Source organism: Cebus imitator, unplaced genomic scaffold (assembly GCF_001604975.1).
Source record: "Cebus imitator isolate Cc_AM_T3 unplaced genomic scaffold, Cebus_imitator-1.0 Scaffold24, whole genome shotgun sequence".
Classification (NCBI taxonomy): Eukaryota; Metazoa; Chordata; class Mammalia; order Primates; family Cebidae; genus Cebus; species Cebus imitator.
Window position 1 is genome coordinate 13037491 of NW_016107339.1, and position 19934 is coordinate 13057424.

General features: G+C 54.2%; 2 protein-coding genes across 6 annotated transcripts in view; both read left to right on the forward strand.

Moving 5' to 3' along the window:
• RXRB (retinoid X receptor beta) overlaps positions 1-5346 on the forward strand; it is a 7163-nt gene extending 1817 nt beyond the window's left edge. For 2 of the 4 annotated variants that reach the window (XM_017522696.2, XM_017522698.2), the window contains 8 exons: positions 458-614; positions 979-1158; positions 2312-2484; positions 2887-3016; positions 3222-3354; positions 3458-3561; positions 3874-3979; positions 4094-5346. In XM_017522696.2, the coding sequence (XP_017378185.1) occupies positions 458-614; positions 979-1158; positions 2312-2484; positions 2887-3016; positions 3222-3354; positions 3458-3561; positions 3874-3979; positions 4094-4241 (1131 nt within the window). In that variant the 3' untranslated portion in view covers positions 4242-5346. The remainder of the gene's footprint in view (positions 1-457; positions 615-978; positions 1159-2311; positions 2485-2886; positions 3017-3221; positions 3355-3457; positions 3562-3873; positions 3980-4093) is intronic. The other 2 variants (XM_017522697.2, XM_017522699.2) reach the window with 1 other exon arrangement.
• A 253-nt stretch (positions 5347-5599) lies between these two features.
• The window catches only part of COL11A2 (collagen type XI alpha 2 chain), a 30056-nt gene continuing 15721 nt past the window's right edge, over positions 5600-19934 (forward strand). Inside the window, exons 1-19 of one of the 2 annotated variants that reach the window (XM_017522706.2) lie at positions 5600-6337; positions 6551-6763; positions 9488-9637; positions 9773-9983; positions 10441-10603; positions 12065-12256; positions 13158-13235; positions 13882-13944; positions 14596-14775; positions 17353-17412; positions 17512-17553; positions 17843-17905; positions 18227-18301; positions 18737-18823; positions 19055-19111; positions 19260-19313; positions 19407-19460; positions 19555-19608; positions 19795-19848. In XM_017522706.2, coding sequence (XP_017378195.1) covers positions 6679-6763; positions 9488-9637; positions 9773-9983; positions 10441-10603; positions 12065-12256; positions 13158-13235; positions 13882-13944; positions 14596-14775; positions 17353-17412; positions 17512-17553; positions 17843-17905; positions 18227-18301; positions 18737-18823; positions 19055-19111; positions 19260-19313; positions 19407-19460; positions 19555-19608; positions 19795-19848 — 1722 coding nt within the window. In that variant the 5' untranslated portion in view covers positions 5600-6337; positions 6551-6678. Of the gene's footprint in view, positions 6338-6450; positions 6764-9487; positions 9638-9772; positions 9984-10440; positions 10604-12064; positions 12257-13157; positions 13236-13881; positions 13945-14595; positions 14776-17352; positions 17413-17511; positions 17554-17842; positions 17906-18226; positions 18302-18736; positions 18824-19054; positions 19112-19259; positions 19314-19406; positions 19461-19554; positions 19609-19794; positions 19849-19934 lie in introns of those variants that run through there. The other variant, XM_037736284.1, reaches the window with a different exon arrangement.

Below are 19934 nucleotides of genomic sequence, written 5' to 3' on the forward strand. Positions count from 1 at the left end.
TTCTGAGATGGAGTCCTGCTCTGTTGCCCAGGCTGGAGTGCAGTGGCTCAATTTTGGCTCACTGCAACCTCTGCCTCCTGGGTTCAAGTGATTCTCCTGCCTCACCCTCCTGAGTAGCTGGGATTCCAGGTGCCTACCACCATGCCCAGCTAATTCTGATATTCTTGATGTCCTTTTCATCCAGCAGTGATTTTCTGCCCATTTGGTCCCTCTGCTTTCCCAAGACACCTGCCCTTCAGGGTCACTGTGCAACAGCACAATTTCAGGGGGGTCTGTTTATTCTCTTTGGGATTGTGCTCCAGGGATGGCCCCTCATGTAGACTGCAGTGTTAAATGACACCCGCTGGAATGTGCATTGCAGGACCTTGCTTAGTAGTAGAGAATGATTTCCATCACTTCTACGAGATTCTCCTTCCCAATGAGTCTTCCTGTGACTTCCCTATTTCCCTCATCCCAGATTAACTCAACAGTGTCGCTCCCTGGGGGTGGGTCTGGCCCCCCTGAAGATGTGAAGCCACCAGTCTTAGGGGTCCGGGGCCTGCACTGTCCACCCCCTCCAGGTGGTCCGGGGGCTGGCAAACGGCTATGTGCAATCTGCGGGGACAGAAGCTCAGGTACGGGCTCAGAGGATGAACAGAGAGGGAGAGTCTGGGCCATGTGTCATCACCTGTGGGATTCCCAGGGCTTATGGGGTTTGGTCAGAGCAAGTGACCTGGGGGAGGCCTGATAAGAGTAAAGAAGCTGAAGATGAGATGTGGGACGTGATTGGGGGGAAGGTCAGAGGGAAAAGGGAGCGCAAATGTAGGGTTTCTGAACAGTGAGGAGACTGGGACTGGATCATCACTCACCTCTGGTACCCTATCTCTGTACATGACAAATGTAGAGAGGACTTTAAGTTTTGCTAGGGAGAGATTAGGAAGAGACTAAATGGTGAAGGTATCTCCACGCAATCTTATTGCTCTTCCCCTTTCCCTGTAGGCAAACACTATGGGGTTTACAGCTGTGAGGGTTGCAAGGGCTTCTTCAAACGCACCATCCGCAAGGACCTTACGTACTCTTGCCGGGACAACAAAGACTGCACAGTAGACAAGCGCCAGCGGAACCGCTGTCAGTACTGCCGCTATCAGAAGTGCCTGGCCACTGGCATGAAGAGGGAGGGTAAGGACCTGCCCTGTCCAGGCTTCTTAGACCACATGCCCCTTCTCCCCTACCCCGTTCAAGACTCTACCTCTCTGGAAGGCTAGACTGTTCTCTCTCCTCTAGAGGGCGATATTTGATTTCTCTCTCCTTTCGAAGCTTTTCTCCCTGGTACCCTGCTCTGGCCCTTGAGTTTCCTTCTTAATGGTTAGGCCTCTGTGGCCTACACCTATGACCCCTCCCTAGACTGGTCTTAAGATAACTTTTCCCTTACCCATGATGGGCTTTCTGTCTGCCCTTTTCTAACCCGAGTAGTTCCTCCTCTCTTTGATTCCATGGACCCTCTCTGGTCTCTGTCTCCTGTTATCTGTGATCTTTCCTCTAACTCCTGGGACTCGACACTCTTAAGCTACAGACTTTACTGAAGACCTCAGAGATTCCCTTCCTTCTTCTGTGTCTCCATCTTATCTTCTTAAGTCCAATTCTTAGAAGTCTGAGACAGACACTTGAGAACGTATCTTGGTCAAAACCCCACTTTAGAGAAGATGAGCCTGAGGCCTCGCTTTCCCAAGGTCATGCAACAAAGGAGTGGCAGGCAGGTCTGGAACCAGAACTCATATCTGTGAAGACCTAGGCCAGTGCTCCTTTCACTGCCTGTTTGCGGAGTCAGGAGAGCACAGATTTGCATTCAGACACACTTAGATTCAATTGTATGACCTGCTGTTACTCTATGAATTTAAGCGAGCTGTTTAACCTTTTTGAATCCCAAGTTCTTCATCTTTAAAAATCAGAATAAATGCTTCCAGCATAATTATGATAATAGAGTGAATGTTAAAACGTGCTTAGCATGTTTCTTTGCATGTTTTTTATTAAAATTTTTCAATCAGCTTTTTCAGGTTGAATCTTGGCATATTTTTTAACCATGTAGTAGGCTCCCCATTTAAATTCCTCCCTGATTATTTTACCTTCCTCACCCTTCCTGACTGACTTATCTGCCCTTTTATAACTCTTGCTTCACAGCTGCCCCCAGTCCACCCTTTCTAGTGACTTCCCCAATTTCCATAAATATTTCCCAAGGGCCAGGAGATCCTGATGAGGCCCTAAGGATATTTGTGGAAACCCTTAATGGCTGGCTGCTGACTTTCCATTTTTTCTCTCCCTCTTCCCCCTGCAGCGGTACAGGAGGAGCGTCAGCGGGGAAAGGACAAGGATGGGGATGGGGAGGGGACTGGGGGAGCCCCTGAGGAGATGCCTGTGGACAGGATCCTGGAGGCAGAGCTTGCTGTGGAGCAGAAGAGTGACCAGGGCGTTGAGGGTCCTGGGGGAACCGGGGGTAGCGGCAGCAGCGTGAGTGTTGGGGTCAATTCACTCTCCTTCGTGATGGGGGTAGAGGGAGGCAGTCTAGGTCTGTTCTATATCCCTGTTATATCCCTTCCCATCCTCTCCCCTCATAACCTTCCTAACACTGCTTGGGACTAGAAGTGCTGCCAAACAAGGTCATTCAAATATCTGAGGTGGATAGTTCCTTCTGTCTCTACTCCCCAAAAAACCCACTGGCAGAACCACAGGCACTTCCCAAATAAATAATTGCTTACACAAATACCAGAAGAGAAGCCTGACTTACAGGGATTGGTTTGGATGGGGCTCACAGGAAGACTGTATGTAAGGAGGGGGTGTCAAAAGCCTCTTACTAGGGGGCTCCCAGCATATCTCAAAATCTTCCATAACTCTTACCCCTGTCCCCTGCAGCCAAATGACCCCGTGACAAACATCTGTCAGGCAGCTGACAAACAGCTATTCACGCTTGTTGAGTGGGCGAAGAGGATCCCACACTTTTCCTCCTTGCCTCTGGATGATCAGGTCATATTGCTGCGGGCAGGTCAGTGACCTTTGGATCCCTTTGACCTCTTGACATTTGACCCCTCTTTGACTTCCCGACCTTTAGTGACCCCAGTGGCCTTACCTTGCGTACTAAGGGAGCCAAACTTGCTGACCTTGCCATCCCTTTTCTCCTTCTCTTCCACCGATGTGCTTTGAATCCCTTGGCCTGATTTCTGGCTCCTGACCCTTGCTGCCCCACCCAGGCTGGAACGAACTCCTCATTGCTTCCTTCTCCCACCGATCCATTGATGTTCGAGATGGCATCCTCCTTGCCACAGGTCTTCATGTGCACCGTAACTCAGCCCATTCAGCAGGAGTAGGAGCCATCTTTGATCGGTCAGTGGCCCTCGGCTAGGCTGGCATGTAGATAAAGGGGGTGGGGCTATAGGCTGGTCCGTGTCCAAGGCTGGCTGAGCTGTGACCTTTGAGTGACCTGCAGGTCCCTCTCCAGGGTGCTGACAGAGCTAGTGTCCAAAATGCGTGACATGAGGATGGACAAGACAGAGCTTGGCTGCCTGAGGGCAATCATTCTGTTTAATCCAGGTAAGAGGAGGATTACCTTTGTTTCTCAAGGCCAAGGCAACCTTGGAGCCTCCTCTTCTCCGAGACTCCTAAGTTACCCAGCTATCCCCCTCAGTAAGACCCTCAACCTGGAAATCTCCCAACTGGCCAAGGAAAAACCCACATCCACGGATCCATCCCATAAACCCAGTAGGCCCTGCTTCCCTTGCCAGGGCTCTGGTAAAGGGCAAGCAAGTGCGGACCAAAAGGGGCATCCTGTGGCTCACATCTACACAACTGTACTGATTTGATTTGTGTTCATTTTTCTTCCTCCTCTCTTCCGTGCCATCCTAGATGCCAAGGGCCTCTCCAACCCTAGTGAGGTGGAGGTCCTGCGGGAGAAAGTGTATGCATCACTGGAGACCTACTGCAAACAGAAGTACCCTGAGCAGCAGGGACGGTGAGATGGGGCTGGGGGGACTGAGGCTCCCTCGGGGGCGGGGAGTGCCAGGAGGATGTGTTCAGAGCCCGTGTGCTTCCAACTCTCACTCCCCTTCTCCCACCTCCACCCCAGGTTTGCCAAGCTGCTGCTACGTCTTCCTGCCCTCCGGTCCATTGGCCTTAAGTGTCTAGAGCATCTGTTTTTCTTCAAGCTCATTGGTGACACCCCCATCGACACTTTTCTTATGGAGATGCTTGAGGCTCCCCATCAACTGGCCTGAGCTCAGACCCAGACGTGATGCTTCTCACATTGGAGGAGGACACATCCAAGAGGGACTCCAAGCCCTGGGGCAGGGTGGGGGGGGCCATGTTCCCAGAAGCTTGATGGGGTGAGAAGTACAGGGCAGAACCAAGAACATAAGCCCTCCAAGGGATCTGCTTGATATCCCAAGTTGGAAGGGACCCCAGATCCCTGTGAGAACTGGTTGTCTCCCTTCAGTGGCCTTGAGTCTCTGAATTTGTCGGGGTCTCCCATGATTTGGGGTGGTTTCTCACCCCCTGTCCTTCCCCCAGCAGAAAGCACTGGCCCTGCCCCTGGGACCTTGCTTCCTTCTCATATTGCCTCATTTTTCTTCCCATCTGAAGAATGGAAATGGGGAACTCCCCAAGAGATGGATATTGGGGGGCAGGCCCCTCAAACTGATGGACATAAGTGTAGGGCCCTGACAGGCCTTGCTTTTTGCCAGCCTGGCAGATGGGGGCCTTTCTGGGAAGCGGGGGGCCCTGTGACTGTCTCCTGTCCAGAGTGTCTTTTTACACTTCACCTCCTTCAGTCAGACTGAAATATAAAAAAGGTGGTGGTGGTGGTGGTGAAGGGGCTGGTGGAGATGTAGGAACCGATCTGCTATTTTTAATTTCCTCTGAGGATAGAGACTTGCAGTTAGACTCAAAGAAGTACTGTACTTTCCCAGGTTGACTAAGAAATGCCAGTGGTGGAGGTGGGTGTTTGGGAAAGGCAGGGCCCTGAAATGGCCTGTCCCTAGGGCTCTCCAAGCACTAGCCTTCCCAGCTTTCCCCCCTCCCCATCTCTTCCTGTCTGACTTGGAGAAGGGGCCTGGGCTGTGAGGACAGGGCCCCCACAGGGGACGGTTTCTTGAGTGTGGCCCCGGAGGCCTTCCCTTTACCGCTCTCCTCAAGCCATGGGCACATAGCATAGGCTGGGGACACGGGATCCTGGCCTGAGAACTGCGCGGGGGGGTGGCCAGCCTGCAGAGGTGGGGTGCTGGGGCTGCATGATTTTTGCCCTGCGTCTCTTCTCTTTGGGGTTCCTTCCCCCTCTCACTCATACATAAAATCGCTTTCAAATTAAAATCGCTGTTTTCTGGACTGAGGTGACTGTATAAGGATGGGCAGCACCGTGTCGGGCTTGGGGGGGTATCCGGTTGGGAGCTCCGGACGCGATCCCTGGACGCCGCCGCCGAGGTTCCCTGGGGCCCGAGAGGCGGGCGCAGGGTGGGGGACACAAGGCGAGCTTTGTCGGGGAGGGGGGAGAGGGTGTGCCAGGCTGGGGGCGGGGCCGGCCGGTGGAGGAAGGGGGGCGGCGGGTTCTCAAAGGCGCCTTGTTCGCCCGTGCCCTCCCCGCGCCAGCGGGCGGCGGCGCCTCGGCTCGCTCCGGCCTTCCCTCCGGCCGCACCGCGGGCTCCGGGCAGACCCGGCGCCGTGCCCGCTCGTGGGGGCGCACTGGGCACCGAGCTCCGCGGCCTCCTCAGGCGTTGCCCTCCCGAAGGCGGCCCACGTCCCTGAGTGACCCCATTTCCCTGGACCCTTCCAACCAGAGTCGACTGCTCCCTTATCTTACCACTGCTCCCCTCCACCTGGGCCCTGGGTCTCCCTTACCTCGTCCCCCACGTGCCTCTCCTAGGACCTGACTAGCCTGTGTTTGTCGGTGGTCCCAGTCTCAGGCTCCCGGAAGAACACCTCCCCGCCCATCCCCCGCCCCATTTCGTCGCTATCTATAGCCTGGTCTATAAATAACCCCGCCCCGGCCCGGCTCTGTAATTACACGGGGCGGGGCGAGGGAAGTAATTATGGAGACCTGATTTTGGGGGGGGTGGGGACTACGACCCCCAGGCCCGCCTCTCCCCTCCCACTGTGCCCTAAATCCCGCCCAGTCCTCTGCTGAAAGGGGGCTCTGGGCCCCCAAGAGGGATTGAACGGGAGCGGGTGTGTGTGACTGGACGTTTGGGTCCTGGAAAAGGAAGGGACTAGGGAAGATATTGGGGTTCCTAAAAAGAGAATCTTAGGGTACGATCCATTCGACCTGCAAGGAGCAGGAGAGAGCGAGCGAGAGAGAGAGGGTTCCCGCCTTCCTCCCCAGGTGGAGATTGAGGGTGGGGTTTCCCCTCGGTGCCTGTGGGCGGGCGGCTGAAGGCGGGGGCCGGCCGGGGGCGGGGGCGAGGTGGGGGCTCTGGGCGCCGGGGTGGCCGGGGACACAGAGAAGCGGCAGCCACCGAGGAGGGAGCAGTGCTGGGAGCCCCGACGGCGCCTTGCTGCATGGAGCTGGGCCGCTGACAGCTGTCGCTGCCCACAGCCTCTGACCTCCCTGGGACCCCGGCGTCCGAGGCTCATAGTCTTCTCCCTGTCTTCTGTCAGCCTCCGGGCATCCAGCGCCTCAGGCCGATCTGGGTCCCTGGGACCCGGCGTTCCGGTCGCTCAGCCATGGAGCGGTGCAGCCGCTGCCATCACCTCCTCCTCCTCCTCCTACCTCTGGTGCTGGGGCTGAGCGCGGCCCCAGGCTGGGCAGGTAAGAGGAGTCCTGATGCCTGGGTCCTCGGAGTCAGGCTGGAGCCCCGAGTGCCTCTGGGAAGGGGACAGCTGATGCCTAGGGCAGGAGCCTCTGAGTCTGAAAAGGAGACTTTGGGCTTCAAGGGTCCAGGCTGGAGGACAAGACACCTGGGTTCCTTGGAGTCAGGGTAGGGATCTCTTCGTCCTTGAAGTGACTGGGGGAGGGCAGGTAGGGCTGAAAGGTGGAGGACTACTTTAGAGAGCCCTGAGTGGGGATGGATGCTTGTCTTGGGTCCTTGGGAAGGGCTGAGGATGGCCAGGGCCAGCCTCGTTCAGCCATTGCAGGTTTGTGGGTGGTAGATGCCAATGTTCATGGTAAGGTCTGTGAGTTTTCTGGCCTTTCTGTCAATATCTCTGGGATAAGGGGTGAGCACCTGTGATTCATAGCAGAGCCTAGTAAGCCCAGAAAGAAAGGATGCCTTGACTACCTGTCCCGTTGGCCTCCCGGACAGCATCCCCCTCCCCCTCCCTGTGCCCTCGATGCTGCCACGCGGCTGGCTCTGGGGAGCACTGGGGCTGGCTGCCAACAGGACGGCCTACTGGACAGGCCAGGATCAGGTGTCTGAGGCCAGAGCCAACTCTTTGCATTCCTGCCTAGCCCCTCCCCCCTCTGGCCAGCCAGGCTCCCCTGGGACCCTGGTGTCCACAACCCCAATCTTTTCCTTCTTTTTCCCAGGATCCAGAATTGCTGGCTTCTAGGGAAGGGGATTTGATGTCAGGGAGGAGGGGGCGGTGAGCACCAAGCTCTCAGCAGGCTGAAAAAAGCTCCCTATTTCTGGAGACACTAAGGGCTTATTTGTATTTAACTGGACTATTCAATTCTTCTCTGCTTTAAAGAGAAAAGGGTCAGAATGGCAGCATAAAGGATTTAGATTAGATTACAGAAGGAAGAACTTCCAAGATGTGAGGACAGTGAGGCCCAGGGCCAGGAAATTGAGGCCTACAGTGCCTGTAGACTCTAGGAGTAGACTCTAGGAGTCTTTCTTAGGGGGAAGAGGGCTGCTGTGGCATGGAGGCAGGGGGATGGCTAAGATGACTGTTTCTTATTTCAGGGACTGAGTGGGTAGAGATGGGACTTTAGGGAAATGGGTTACTGTGGAATTCTGAAGATTAAAGAATAAGGCATTTGAGGGGCCAGAGGCAGAGTGGTGGAGGGTGATGGGGCTACCAATGGGGAGCCTGAGGGGCAGATGAGGCCGGAGACAGTGGGGCAAGTATGTGGCCTGGTGTGGGAAGATGGTGGGTGGACCTGTGGGTAGGTCGCCTATATGATCGAATTGTACTCCTCTGGGGTTTGGTGGAGGGTAGGGACCTCTGAGGTCTCCTTGGCCTGGGGTCTCTGTGAGTCTCTGTCTCTGTCTCACTCACCCTTCGTCTCTCAAAGCAGCCCTTGTGTGTTGGTGTTTGCGGAGCTGCCACATGCGCGGGGGCCAGGCTTAGGTGGGGGCTGGGGGGGAGGCCGTGGTTTCCCAGCTCCTGGACTCAAAGGGCCTTTTCTCTGCCTGCCTGCCCCACCTCACCCACCCCACCCAGCTCTGCTCTCCTGATTGCTCTGGCCTCTGCCCTGCCCCACGCTTCTATGAAAGTTTTGCTGGAACCCTCTTTGGGATTTTTCCAATCTGGAGCTGATGGTGGGAAGAGTATGTATACAGGGGAGGAAGTGAGGGCGAGGTGATATTTTGTTTTCCAGGGAGTGTGAGCCCTAGGAAGCCGAATTCTAGGTAGACAGGGCTGGTGGGCTGTGTCTTGCATCTCTGGGTCCCAGGTGGTGGGGTTGGTGGGGGTGTCGAGACAGGATTGAGGTTCCAGGTGTGGGGAGCTTGCCTGGGTTCTGGGCAAACACTCTGATGGGATCCACAGATGTGTGGCTCGGGGCCCTGGACCTGTTCCGGCTCTGCGTGGCAGCTTCAGCCCCCCCCATTCCTCCATCCCTCCCCAGCTCATCTCCTAAACCAGGAGGCACACGCTCCTGGGAGAGCTTTCTTATATCTTTTTCCTCAGCATGGTCAGGATTGTTCCCATCCCGCCCCCCCCCCCAAACCTGGGCTATGTAGCTGCTCAAGCCCCCCCCCATAGAGCTGCCTCTCTGCTCTCCTCCTCGTGGCCCCCCTGCACCTCCTGTGCCCAGGATGATCGATTGCCCAGATGTTGTTTGTCCTGGAGACGGGACAGATGCCAGAGACCCAGAGAGTGAGAGATATGGAAAGGGAGTGAGAGCCAGGGAGAGAGAAAGGTAGATAGAAAGTGAGGGAAATGGAGAAAGACAGAAGAGACAGACATGGAAAAACCAACATAAAGAGACAGAGAGAGTAAGAGAGACAGTGAGAGAGACAGGAGACGGAGAGTTGAGAGAGAGATTCAGAGAGCATAGGGAGAAACAGATTCGTAGGCTAAAAGACAACGGGAGAGTGTGAGAGGCAGATGCTAGGAGAGAAGGGCAGGAGGTCATGGGGTTGAATGCCAGCTGAGGCTGCCCTGCATCCAGGTACCTTTGAATTTCCCATCCATTCGGGCACTGTTCAGAAGCAAGTGAGGGTGAGGTGACCTTTGCCTTGCAGGGAGTTTGAGCCCTGGAAAGCTGAGTTCTGGATCCCAAATATCCCCTATTTATGCCCTCCTGAGGCCAAATCATCCTGATCTGGATGCCCCTGTTCCTTCTCCTGATCATCATGGACTCTCCCAGGTGCACCCCCTGTGGATGTGCTCCGGGCCCTGAGGTTCCCCTCCCTCCCTGATGGTGTCCGGAGAACGAGAGGCATCTGTCCAGCTGATGTGGCCTACCGAGTGGCACGACCTGCGCAGCTCAGTGCACCCACTCGCCAGCTTTTCCCAGGTATGGGAGACGCGGTGGGGTAGGGAGACCTACGGGAGGTAATAGGGTGGGGCCTAGGATCAGACACCAGGAGGAAAGGGATTGTGGCTCTCTTTGCCTCTCACTCTGTGTGCATCTCTCTTGGATACTCCCTAGGAGGATTTCCCAAAGATTTCTCTCTGCTGACTGTTGTCCGGACCCGCCCTGGTCTCCAGGCTCCCCTCCTGACTCTCTACAGTGCCCAAGGTGTCCGACAGCTGAGCCTGGAGCTGGGCCGACCTATCCGCTTCCTGTATGAGGACCAGACTGGACGGCCTCAACCTCCGTCTCAGCCAGTCTTCCGAGGCCTCAGCCTAGCAGATGGCAAGTAAGTTTGTTTGCTCCTCTGGTCTGCCCGGCCCACACTTTCAGGAGGAAGTGCCTCCGAACCCCTACACTCTAAAGTGTGAAACCTTTCAGACCCTTTTGGCCACAGCACACCTGCCCACTGCCCAAATTTCAGTCACCTCTAGCCCAGAGTTTGGGCTTTAGAGTGTGCACCCTTCTCTGCATGTTGAACCAGCCTGTACCTTGGGCAAGTTACTTAAATTTTTTGAGTGTCAGTTTCTATATCTATAAAATGGACATTAAGTAGAATCGGCACAATCAAATGAGAAATTGATGGCACGGTGCCTGGCGCACTGTAACCACTCAATAAATGGTAGCCATTGTGATTACTGTTCCTATCACCGTTGGCTTCAGCTCCCATCACCGCTCTCCAATCGCATTGACTCCCCTGCTTCAGTCAGTCAAGAGTTCACTTGAACCTCTCCCCCCACGACCAGGTGGCACCGTGTGGCTGTGGCTGTGAAGGGCCAGTCTGTCACCCTCATTGTTGACTGCAAGAAGCGAGTCACTCGGCCTCTCCCCCGAAGTGCTCGTCCAGTATTGGACACGCATGGAGTGATAATCTTTGGTGCCCGTATTCTGGATGAAGAAGTCTTTGAGGTAACCAGAGCAATCAGGAGTGGCTTCTGGTCCCCTCTCTTGTGCCCACTCCCCTTCTGGGCCCAGCATTCCCTAGGCTTTCATTTTTTTCTTGCGAATTTTTATTTCCGTTTTCTATCTTCAGGGCTACTGATTTCTGCGAGAACTAGATGCCTACTTATATGGCAGGACTGTCCACAGCCACTTATTCTGTCCTTCAGTCTACATCGCTCCCCTCACCCACCCATCCATTCACTCACTCCCCAGCCCACCCATGCACACATCCACCACTCACTCCCTCATTCATTTACTCACCTATATATCACACACTCTCCTACAGATGCATGAAGGCTTATATCCACCTACCTGTCCATCTTCCCCCTGCTTAACCACTCTCCCCTTCAAACCACCCATTTATGCTTCCATCCATCTATTCACTCACCCACCCACCCATCCACCCATCCACCCGCCTCATCTACCCATGCATGCAAGGATGCATGCATCCATTTGGCCACCCATCTATCCATATCCTTCCACCAACTCAGCTACTTCTTCAATACACTCGTGTACCCATCTCCTCACCCACTTACTTCCCATCTGACCATATATTTACCCAGATATTCAATTCCATCCATCTACCTGTTCACCCATTTGCTTCCATCTACTCTGTATCCCTTATTCATCTGCCCACGAGTCCACCCTCCTGTACATATATTCATTCATTCACTATTTATCAGTACCCCCATTCAGTAATTCATGTAAGCCCCCATCTACCCATACACTCATCTATCCATTCATCCATTCCTCCATCTACCCTCCAAGCCAGTCAACATTTTCTGAATACCTGTTGCCCAAGAAGAACACAGAAGAAGAATGTAAAGTGTCTGTCACCCCCAGGAGCTCCCCGGTGGGCTCTGCAAATGAGACAACATCCCTAAATTACAGTGCAAGGGAGGGTATGCTAAGCACCATGTGTGGGCAAAAGTAAATGCCATTGGAACTCAGAAGTGGGTTCTCTCACTCCATTTCTAGAGGCCCAGAGAATTCTCATCATCACTGCTATTGGAAGGCCAAGGCATCTAAGGCTGATCCCTGTCTCTGGAAGCCACTGTGGAAGGGCTTATGCTTTGCCACAAAGGGCAGAGGGGAGGCAAAGGATGCTGGAAGGCCTGGGATCTGGTCCTGATTCTGCCACTCTGGGTGACCTCGGAGCAGTCATTGCCTTTTTGGGCTTTTCTGAATGGAATGTATCTGAAAAATGGGCAGAAAGAAAGATCCTTGTTCTACTGACTTTCCTGGTTGTTATGAAGGTCCCATGAGATCCCTTGAAAACTGAAAAGGGTTATGCATGTGGAGGGCTAACAGTGACCTTCTCCCATCATAGAGTTTTACCTGGGATTGGCCTCCTACCCTTTCTCCTGGATGATACCCTCTGCCTCTCTCTGAGTATTTCTCTGCTCCATCTCTCTCATGTCTTTGCAGGGTGATGTCCAGGAGCTTGCCATTGTCCCAGGGGTCCAAGCAGCCTACGAATCATGTGAGCAGAAGGAGCTGGAATGTAACGGGGCCCAGAGGGAAAGACCCCAAAACCAACAGCCTCACAGAGCCCAGAGATCTCCAAAGCAGCAACCATCAAGACTTCATAGGCCACAAAATCAGGAACCCCAGCGCCAGGTGAGGGAGCCGGGAGAACCCCCAAGTGCAGCACACCCCAGAGAGGGAAGACACCCAGTCATCTCCCCTCCTTAGTTGTCCTCCCCACCCTCATCTCCCTATTCCCATCACCCTCCTCCTAGTCCTCATTCATCAGCCTTTTTATTTTCATCTAAAAATAAAAAGAGTTGTTATGAAGAATTCATGGCTGGGAGCTGTGTTCCCTGCTCTGCGTCTCCTCTTCTACCAGTCTTCCTGGAACTGTGTCCCTGGGTTTCCCCTTCCTTGAATTAAGAGATTGGGAGACAGTGGGAGAGGGGTGAGAGCAGGGGAGGCAGGTGGGAGAGAAGAGTAGAGGGGATGGAAGCCAGGAGAAAGCAGTTGGGATGGTGAGACCAAGGAGGAGAAATGGGAAGGAGTGGGGTTGGAGGGAATCCCAAAGGAGGGGTGGGTCTGCAGAAGTCTGGGGGTGGGGAGCCTGGTCTCTGGCCCCCACCTACCTGGAGGGGCAGGAAAAAGGGAGGTAGTGGGGGGAAGGGAAGGAAAGGAAGGGAAGGGAAGGGAAGGGAAAGGAAGGGAGGGGAAGGGAAGGAAGGGAAGAGAAGGGAGCCTGGGTTGGGTGGGGTCTGGACAGTTAGAGTACAGACAGGCTGTGGGGTCAGTGGTCTGAAGATCAGAGGTTCAATCTCTTAATCATGTCTACTTCTGCCCCACATGCGGAACCCCTTCCCTCTGTTCCACCTCTCTCCACCTCCCTCCTGACCCTCAACCTCTCCTTTCATCTTCAATTCTATTTCCCAACTCCACACCTCCCCTGTTTTCCGACTCGCCCACCATCTTTTTATCTACCTCTCCTGCCCTTCACCCCACGCCTTCCAATCACCTCATCCCCTTCCTGCCTATGCCCACCCCCTAATCCCAGCCCACTGAGTCTCTCTACTATGACTACGAGCCCCCCTATTACGATGTGATGACTACGGGGACGACCCCTGATTATCAGGTAAACTCAAAGGACCCCTTCGTTTCTTCCCTTCCTCCTAGCACCCCTGGCAAAATCATCTCCTAGGACACCTTCCTCCCCTCTCCATGCTGTGGGGAGAGGCACAGTGTGTTTAGGTGATGGGGATTTACTTACCGCCTGTCCCCTCCCTGTCTCTCTGCTGCAGCACCCTGGGAGCCCCCACCACACGCCTCCCCCTTCCCCTAGGGGGCGTCGGACCCCTCCCCGAAAGCCTACCCCACCTGCCAAGAGGTCAGCGGCCCGGCAGGCATCCCCCTCACCAGGCCGGAGGCCCTCTCCAACTGCAGGCTCTGGCCCAGCCCGGGGCCAGCCTCCCCCTTCCCGACGCCCAGCTCGGAGGGCAGCTTCCCCCACTGCCTGGCCCACCCCCAGGACCAGAGGCAGCGGTTACCGGCAGGTAGAGCCGGGGCATCCAGATCTTTGCCCCCAAACCTCTGTGACCTTGGAGGTTCACTCTCCCCAAACTGTCCCCCTCCAAAGGGGCTGCAAGATCTGAGATTTCCCCCATCCCCCAGCACAGACAGACCCTGCCCTCGGGCGACAGGCTGCTTTGCCTCCTCTTCCGCTAACCTTTCTCCTTCCTTCTTACCCTGTGCTACTCTTCTCTTTCTCTCCTTGGGGTTAGGACCCCACCCCGGGTGAAGAGGAAGAAATCCTGGAGTCAAGCCCCTTGCCACCCCTTGAGGAGGTAACTCTGCCCCACCCTCACCCCAGCAGGGGACAATGGGCACCTGTGACCCACTCCCCTTGGCCCATGGCATCTTGACGGACCAGCCCCTCCTCTGGCCGGAGGGTTCTTCCTCATTTCCATTGATGGCCTCTGTCTTCTTGTCACTCTAGACCTATGGGTCTGCTTGCCTCTCTAAGTCCAACCAGCTCCCTTCAGTGTCCATGATTCTTTGATTCCAGAGTGACCTCGTCTCCATGTTGGTGTCTAATGGTCTTACTTTCTATGTCCTATTTCTGTTCCCAGGAGCCATTTTCTGTCCAATGTTGTTATCTTTTGTCTTCTCTATCTCTTTGGTCACTCTTGGACTCCTTTATCTGTCATTATATCCATGGACTGTCCACTCTGCATCCAGCCCTCCGGCCACCCTTCATTTTATCCACCACTTCTTCCCACCGGGCCCGATTTCTAGACATGTCTCCCCATTTTCGGCCTTTGATGGCCCCTCCATTTCTATACAACCACTCCCATGGCTCTTGGGAGGAAAAACTCCAATTCTGATTACCCTCAGAATCCTTTGGGCTAGAAGTTATCACACCCTGGGGTCCAGGGTAAGCCTCCTCTCAGCCCTAATATCCCCATCTACCCCTCTCCCTCCCCATCCCTGGGAAGGAGCAGACAGATCTCCAGGTCCCCCCCACAGCTGACAGGTTCCGGGCAGAGGAATATGGGGAGGGTGGCACAGACCTCCCTGAAGGGCCCTACGATTACACCTATGGCTATGGGGACGATTATCGTGAGGAGACAGAGCTTGGCCCTGCCCTCTCTGCGGAGACAGCCCACTCAGGAGCCGTAAGTGAAAGGAGCTTCTCTTTCATTCTTGACCACCAGTGGGAGCTACAAGAATTGCTTCTTGTTGGTTTTGATCCTTGCTGTTGGCTGTGAGCTACTTCCCAATCTGTGACTTGCCATTTTCTGTTCACGTGTGATGTTTACGTTGCTTGAAAAGATTACTACCTGCCTTCCCTTGCCAAATGTCTTACCCTGTAACTCTTGTGGATACTTGTGCCCAGGGCAATTGGGAATTTAATAAAATTACGTAGCCACTTCCTGTTTTTCTTAGTCACTTTCTGTCTAAATCAAGCTGAATTTCATAAAGCTTTTGGTCAAGAAGCTACTACCTTGTGTCCATTTTCAATGTGTCTCTATCATTTCTTCTTGGTGAAAACAATTTTTTGTTCATGTTTCTACCAAATGATCTAACTTCCTATGTCACCTTTTTTTAACCTACAGGCCACTTATTATCTGTCCCTTCCTGCCTTCTCCAGCTGTGGCATCCATCTTGGTAACTGTGTCAGGTTGGACTGAAAGGAATTTATTATTTGTGTTCTGGCTTTAGTTTTTCATGCTATATTGTGACAATTTCCTTTGACAATAAGCCACTTCCTCTATGTCCCAGGTCATTCAAATCAAAAAGTTCCCATTGTGGGCCTCAGTATTTCTCACGGCTACTTCCTGTGTGTCCTAGCCTTGATGTTTGTGTTTTCTGGAAGAATTACCCTTCACTGTCATGATTCTCTTTGCAAGAGTCCTGTTGTAACTGTTTTGTGCCTTTCTTTTTACTCTGGGTCACAGTAGCCATGTTGTTGAAGGTTTACTTCCCCGATCCTCTTTTCTTGGCTGCTTCCTGTCTGTACAGCCACTTCCTGTTTGTCCAGCTTGTTTTCTAGCCATGTTGGCCACATTTAATTTTCCTTGGCCCTGGCATCATTTTTGCTTCCAAGTGTTTGTCATTTTGTTCTGTGTCCCTCAGTTGTCCTCATGTCTTCCAGTATTCCATGCCAGTGGAACTGCCTCCTGTCTATTCTACTCCATCTTCCTGCTTTGCAGTTATGGCTGCCTCCTCTTCCCTGCTGCCGCATCCGACACCTCCCTTCTCTTGCCTCCCTTGAGCTTCTGCTGCTTTTCCTTTATGCTGCTCTCTGGGTACTTGGGGTTGATATGGGATTTCGGAGAGTTTTGAAACTGATCATTGCTGTTTGGTCAGAATGAAGGTGGAGAGGGGCATTCTGAAGAATTTTGGGGGAGTTGGGGTGGTTGAATGTCTCCACCCTGTCCTTAATTTGGTTTCTAGCCCTAGTGTTGGGAACAGGTATCTGAGTGGGGGGTGTGCAAGGGAGGGAACTGGTGGGCTTGGAGTGTACATGAGGGCTGGAGGAAGGGCGATGCACAATACATCCTTGCTGGGAGAGGAACTGTGGGCTGTACTATGAGGGACTGCTCTGGGGCTTGGATAAGTGAGTGCAAGAGCTGTATTTTTCCAAAAGCCAGTTATGAGGGCTGAGTTTTGAGTTTGTGCTATCAGTGGGGACTGCTCTCCAGGTTTTTTTTTTTTTTTTTGAGACAGGGTCTTACTTTGTTACACAGGTTGGAGTGCAGTGGCAGGATCTTGGCTCGCTGCAACCTCTGCCTCCGGGTTCCAGCAATCCTCCTGCCTTAGCCTCCTGAGTAGTCAGGATCATAGGTGTGTGCCTCCATGCCCAGCTAATTTTGTACTTTTATTAGAGACAGGGTTTCACCATGTTGGTCAGGCTGGTCTCAAACTCCTAACCTCAGGTGATGTGCCTACCTCTGCCTCCCAAAGTGCTGAGATTGTGGGCATCAGCCACCATGCCTGGCCTAGCTTTTATCAGGTTCTCATATGGATTCATGCCCTCTTCTTACCCCAGATAAAAATCTACCCACAATCGTAGAGAGATTCTTTTGTGACGTGTTGGGGTAAACGTGTGGAATGTTTCTTAAGGTTCTAGGGATTTCTGAGGTCAGAGGGAGTTCGGAAGATGGGATAGGGTCCTCTAGAAGAGGGTTTGGGAAGGTGGGTGGTTTAAAATTCCTGGAAGGGGCCGGGCGTGGTGGCTAACACCTGTAATCCCAGCACTTTGGCAGGCCGAGGCAGGTGAATCATCTGAGATCAGGAGTTCGAGATCAGTCTGGCCAACATGGTGAAATCCCATCTCTATTAAAATACAAAAATTAGCCAGGCATGGTGGTACACATCTGTAATCTTAGCTACTTTGGAGGCTGAGGCAGGAGAATTGCTTGAACCTGGAAGGCAGAGGCTGCAGTGAGCTGAGATCATGCCACTGTACTTCAGCCTGGGCGACTGAGACTTCGTTTCAAAAAAAGGAAATGGAGAGGTGGTGTTTGCTGAGGTGGGGGTGGGAACTGTGGGGGCAGGGAACTCCAGGGTCTCCTTGGCAGGAAAGGTTTGTGAAGAGGGAGTTTTAGGGGAGGGCTGCGGGTCTTGTGGTTTGGGCTGAAGTGGTCTCTACAGGATCTAAGAATGAAGGTTGGAGTTGGGATGGGGACAGGCCTGGCTTCCCGGCTGCTCACGGACCCCACTGGGGGTTACATGTGTGTCTCCCTCAGGCTGCCCATGGACCCCGGGGGCTGAAGGGCGAGAAGGGAGAGCCTGCAGTGCTGGAACCTGTAAGTCATGCTGGTCACAGTACTGAGGCAGTGGAAGAAGTAAGTGGGGTTGTGTGTGTTGGACCTGTCGCCTCTGACTTTTAACCTTTGACTCCACAGGGTATGCTCGTGGAGGGGCCCCCTGGCCCAGAAGGCCCTGCGGTGAGTCTAGCAATGATCCGGTTGCCATTATTTTCTCAGAAACTCCTCCCATGTGCCCCTCTGAGTCTTTCCCACATATTCCCAGGCGCCCAGGCATATGCAGGAACTCCAGAGCATCCTTTGGAGTTCCAGAGAACTCAGAACTCATTCCTCAGAACTCCAGAGCATCCTTCCAATCAATGCCTCCCAGATTCCCAGATCTCTTCTGCACAGACCACTCCTCAGCTTCAGGCTGAGTGCCCACACCTGTCTGAATGCCCACACCTGACCCCTACTCTTTGTTCCTCAGGGATTGATTGGCCCCCCTGGCATCCAGGGGAACCCAGGCCCAGTTGGAGACCCTGGAGAGAGGGTAAGAGGGTGTTCTCTGTGTTGGGGGAAGCTTCGGGGGAGCCACTGGGGGGCTGCCATACCCACTAATTCCTGTTAGCTGACTGGTTAATGAATGAGGGGATGGTCGTGCTTCCCGGCACCCAGAAGAGAGGGCAGCCTCTGGTTGGGGAGGGGAATAATCTGGCTTCTGACCCTCATTTTCCTCTATGGGAGTGGGGGGCTCAGGAAAGATCTAGAGGAATCTACACCTATTCTGTTGAAGAGGACATTTCAAAATCATACTTAGACCTGGATGTCCCCGATCTGTCACCTCATCTTTTGCATTCTCTTCCCACTCCAGGGCCCCCCTGGCCGAGCAGGGCTCCCTGGATCAGATGGGGCTCCTGGTCCTCCTGGTACATCCCTCATGCTCCCAGTGAGTTGTTTCCTGAATTTTGGAACCGGCTGATGGGGAAGACAAGGAATTGTGTTGTGTTACCAAGAACCAGATGGGCAGGAAAGCTCTGGAGGAGTCTCTAAAGATCATCAGCCCAAAGGGATTGGTCTTTGGGGTGGGGGAGATGAGACCTTATTAGATGACCTAGAACTGAACACCAGTCTTCTAGAACTGGGCAGAACAGCTTATATTTCAGGGGCTCTAGAACCAGAAGAGAGTCTTTCTGGAGGCAGAGGCTGGGCAGCAGCGGGGAGGGCAGGATTTGAGTTTCTGGAATCCTCTAAGTGGTTATCTGGAAGCCATGGGAAATGCTGGATGGGCAGAAGCTGGGAGAAGTGCTGGAGGAAGCCTCTGGCTGGGAGGGTCTCATGGCTTTCTTGGAAGAGAACCTGGACCTTCTCTTCTTGCCCTCAGTTCCGGTTTGGCAGTGGTGGGGGTGACAAGGGCCCTGTGGTGGCAGCCCAGGAGGCTCAGGCCCAGGCGATCCTGCAGCAAGCGAGGGTGAGTGGGGCTGCTTTCCTGGAAAGGGAAGACTCTGGGGGAGCACTGGGAGGGTTGGCTGGAGTGACTGTGGGGTGGGGGAGGTCTGGGTTGGTTGAGGTTTACAGGGAGGTTGGGGAGAATCCAGGGCAGTGGATGAGGATCAGGAGATGAAGGGTGAATTTGGAGGGTGCTAGGGCTGGGAGTTCCTGCGGCCTCTCCCTCAGCTTTGCTGCTCCCCTGCTCCCATAGCTGGCGCTCCGTGGACCCCCTGGCCCCATGGGATACACAGGGCGTCCTGGACCCTTGGTGAGTGACTGGGGTACTTGGGTGGAGGATGCTTTATTTGTGTGTGTGGGGTATGGATAGCTCTGGAAAGGGGCTTCTTTTGGGGAACACTCTGAGGTCACTGCTGGATGTGTCCTTCATTATGGCCATCCTCTCTTCTCTCTCCCAGGGACAACCTGGGAGCCCTGGCCTGAAAGGAGAGTCTGGAGACCTAGGACCTCAGGTGACCACCCTCCTCCACTGCACCCCCATATCTGTTCCCCAGCTCAGTCTCCCCACTCACCTACCTATGCCCCCTCATCTTTCCTCTTACCAGGGCCCCAGAGGACCTCAGGGCCTCACAGGCCCTCCTGGCAAGGCTGGGCGAAGGGTGAGTACTCCGGGGGTGGATGGGTGTTGTGGGGAGATCCGCAGTGTAGAGGACTGCACCCCTGCTTGCTCTGACACTTCCCTTGCACTCCCAGGGCCGGGCAGGTGCTGATGGAGCCCGAGGGATGCCTGGAGAACCTGGAGTGAAGGTGACAGGCTTGGGCCCCTCCCTGAGGCCGGTAGCTCCCAGCCCACCTTGGGCTCCGTTGTTTCTTATGAATGACCTAGTTGCCCAGGCTCCCCCAGGATGAGCCCCACCCCACTCAGGGTGCAGTAGGGAGAGGTGGGCTTAGACAGGGCTGTGTCCTCACTCTGGCTGCCCCTCCTCCTCCTAGGGTGACCGAGGTTTTGATGGACTCCCAGGGCTCCCTGGAGAGAAGGGCCATAGGGTGAGTACATTAGGCAGTGTGTGCTGGAATCGGGGATAGATCTTCTGTAGGAGTGAGGTATGTAGGGAGGGGAGGCTGGGGGCTTG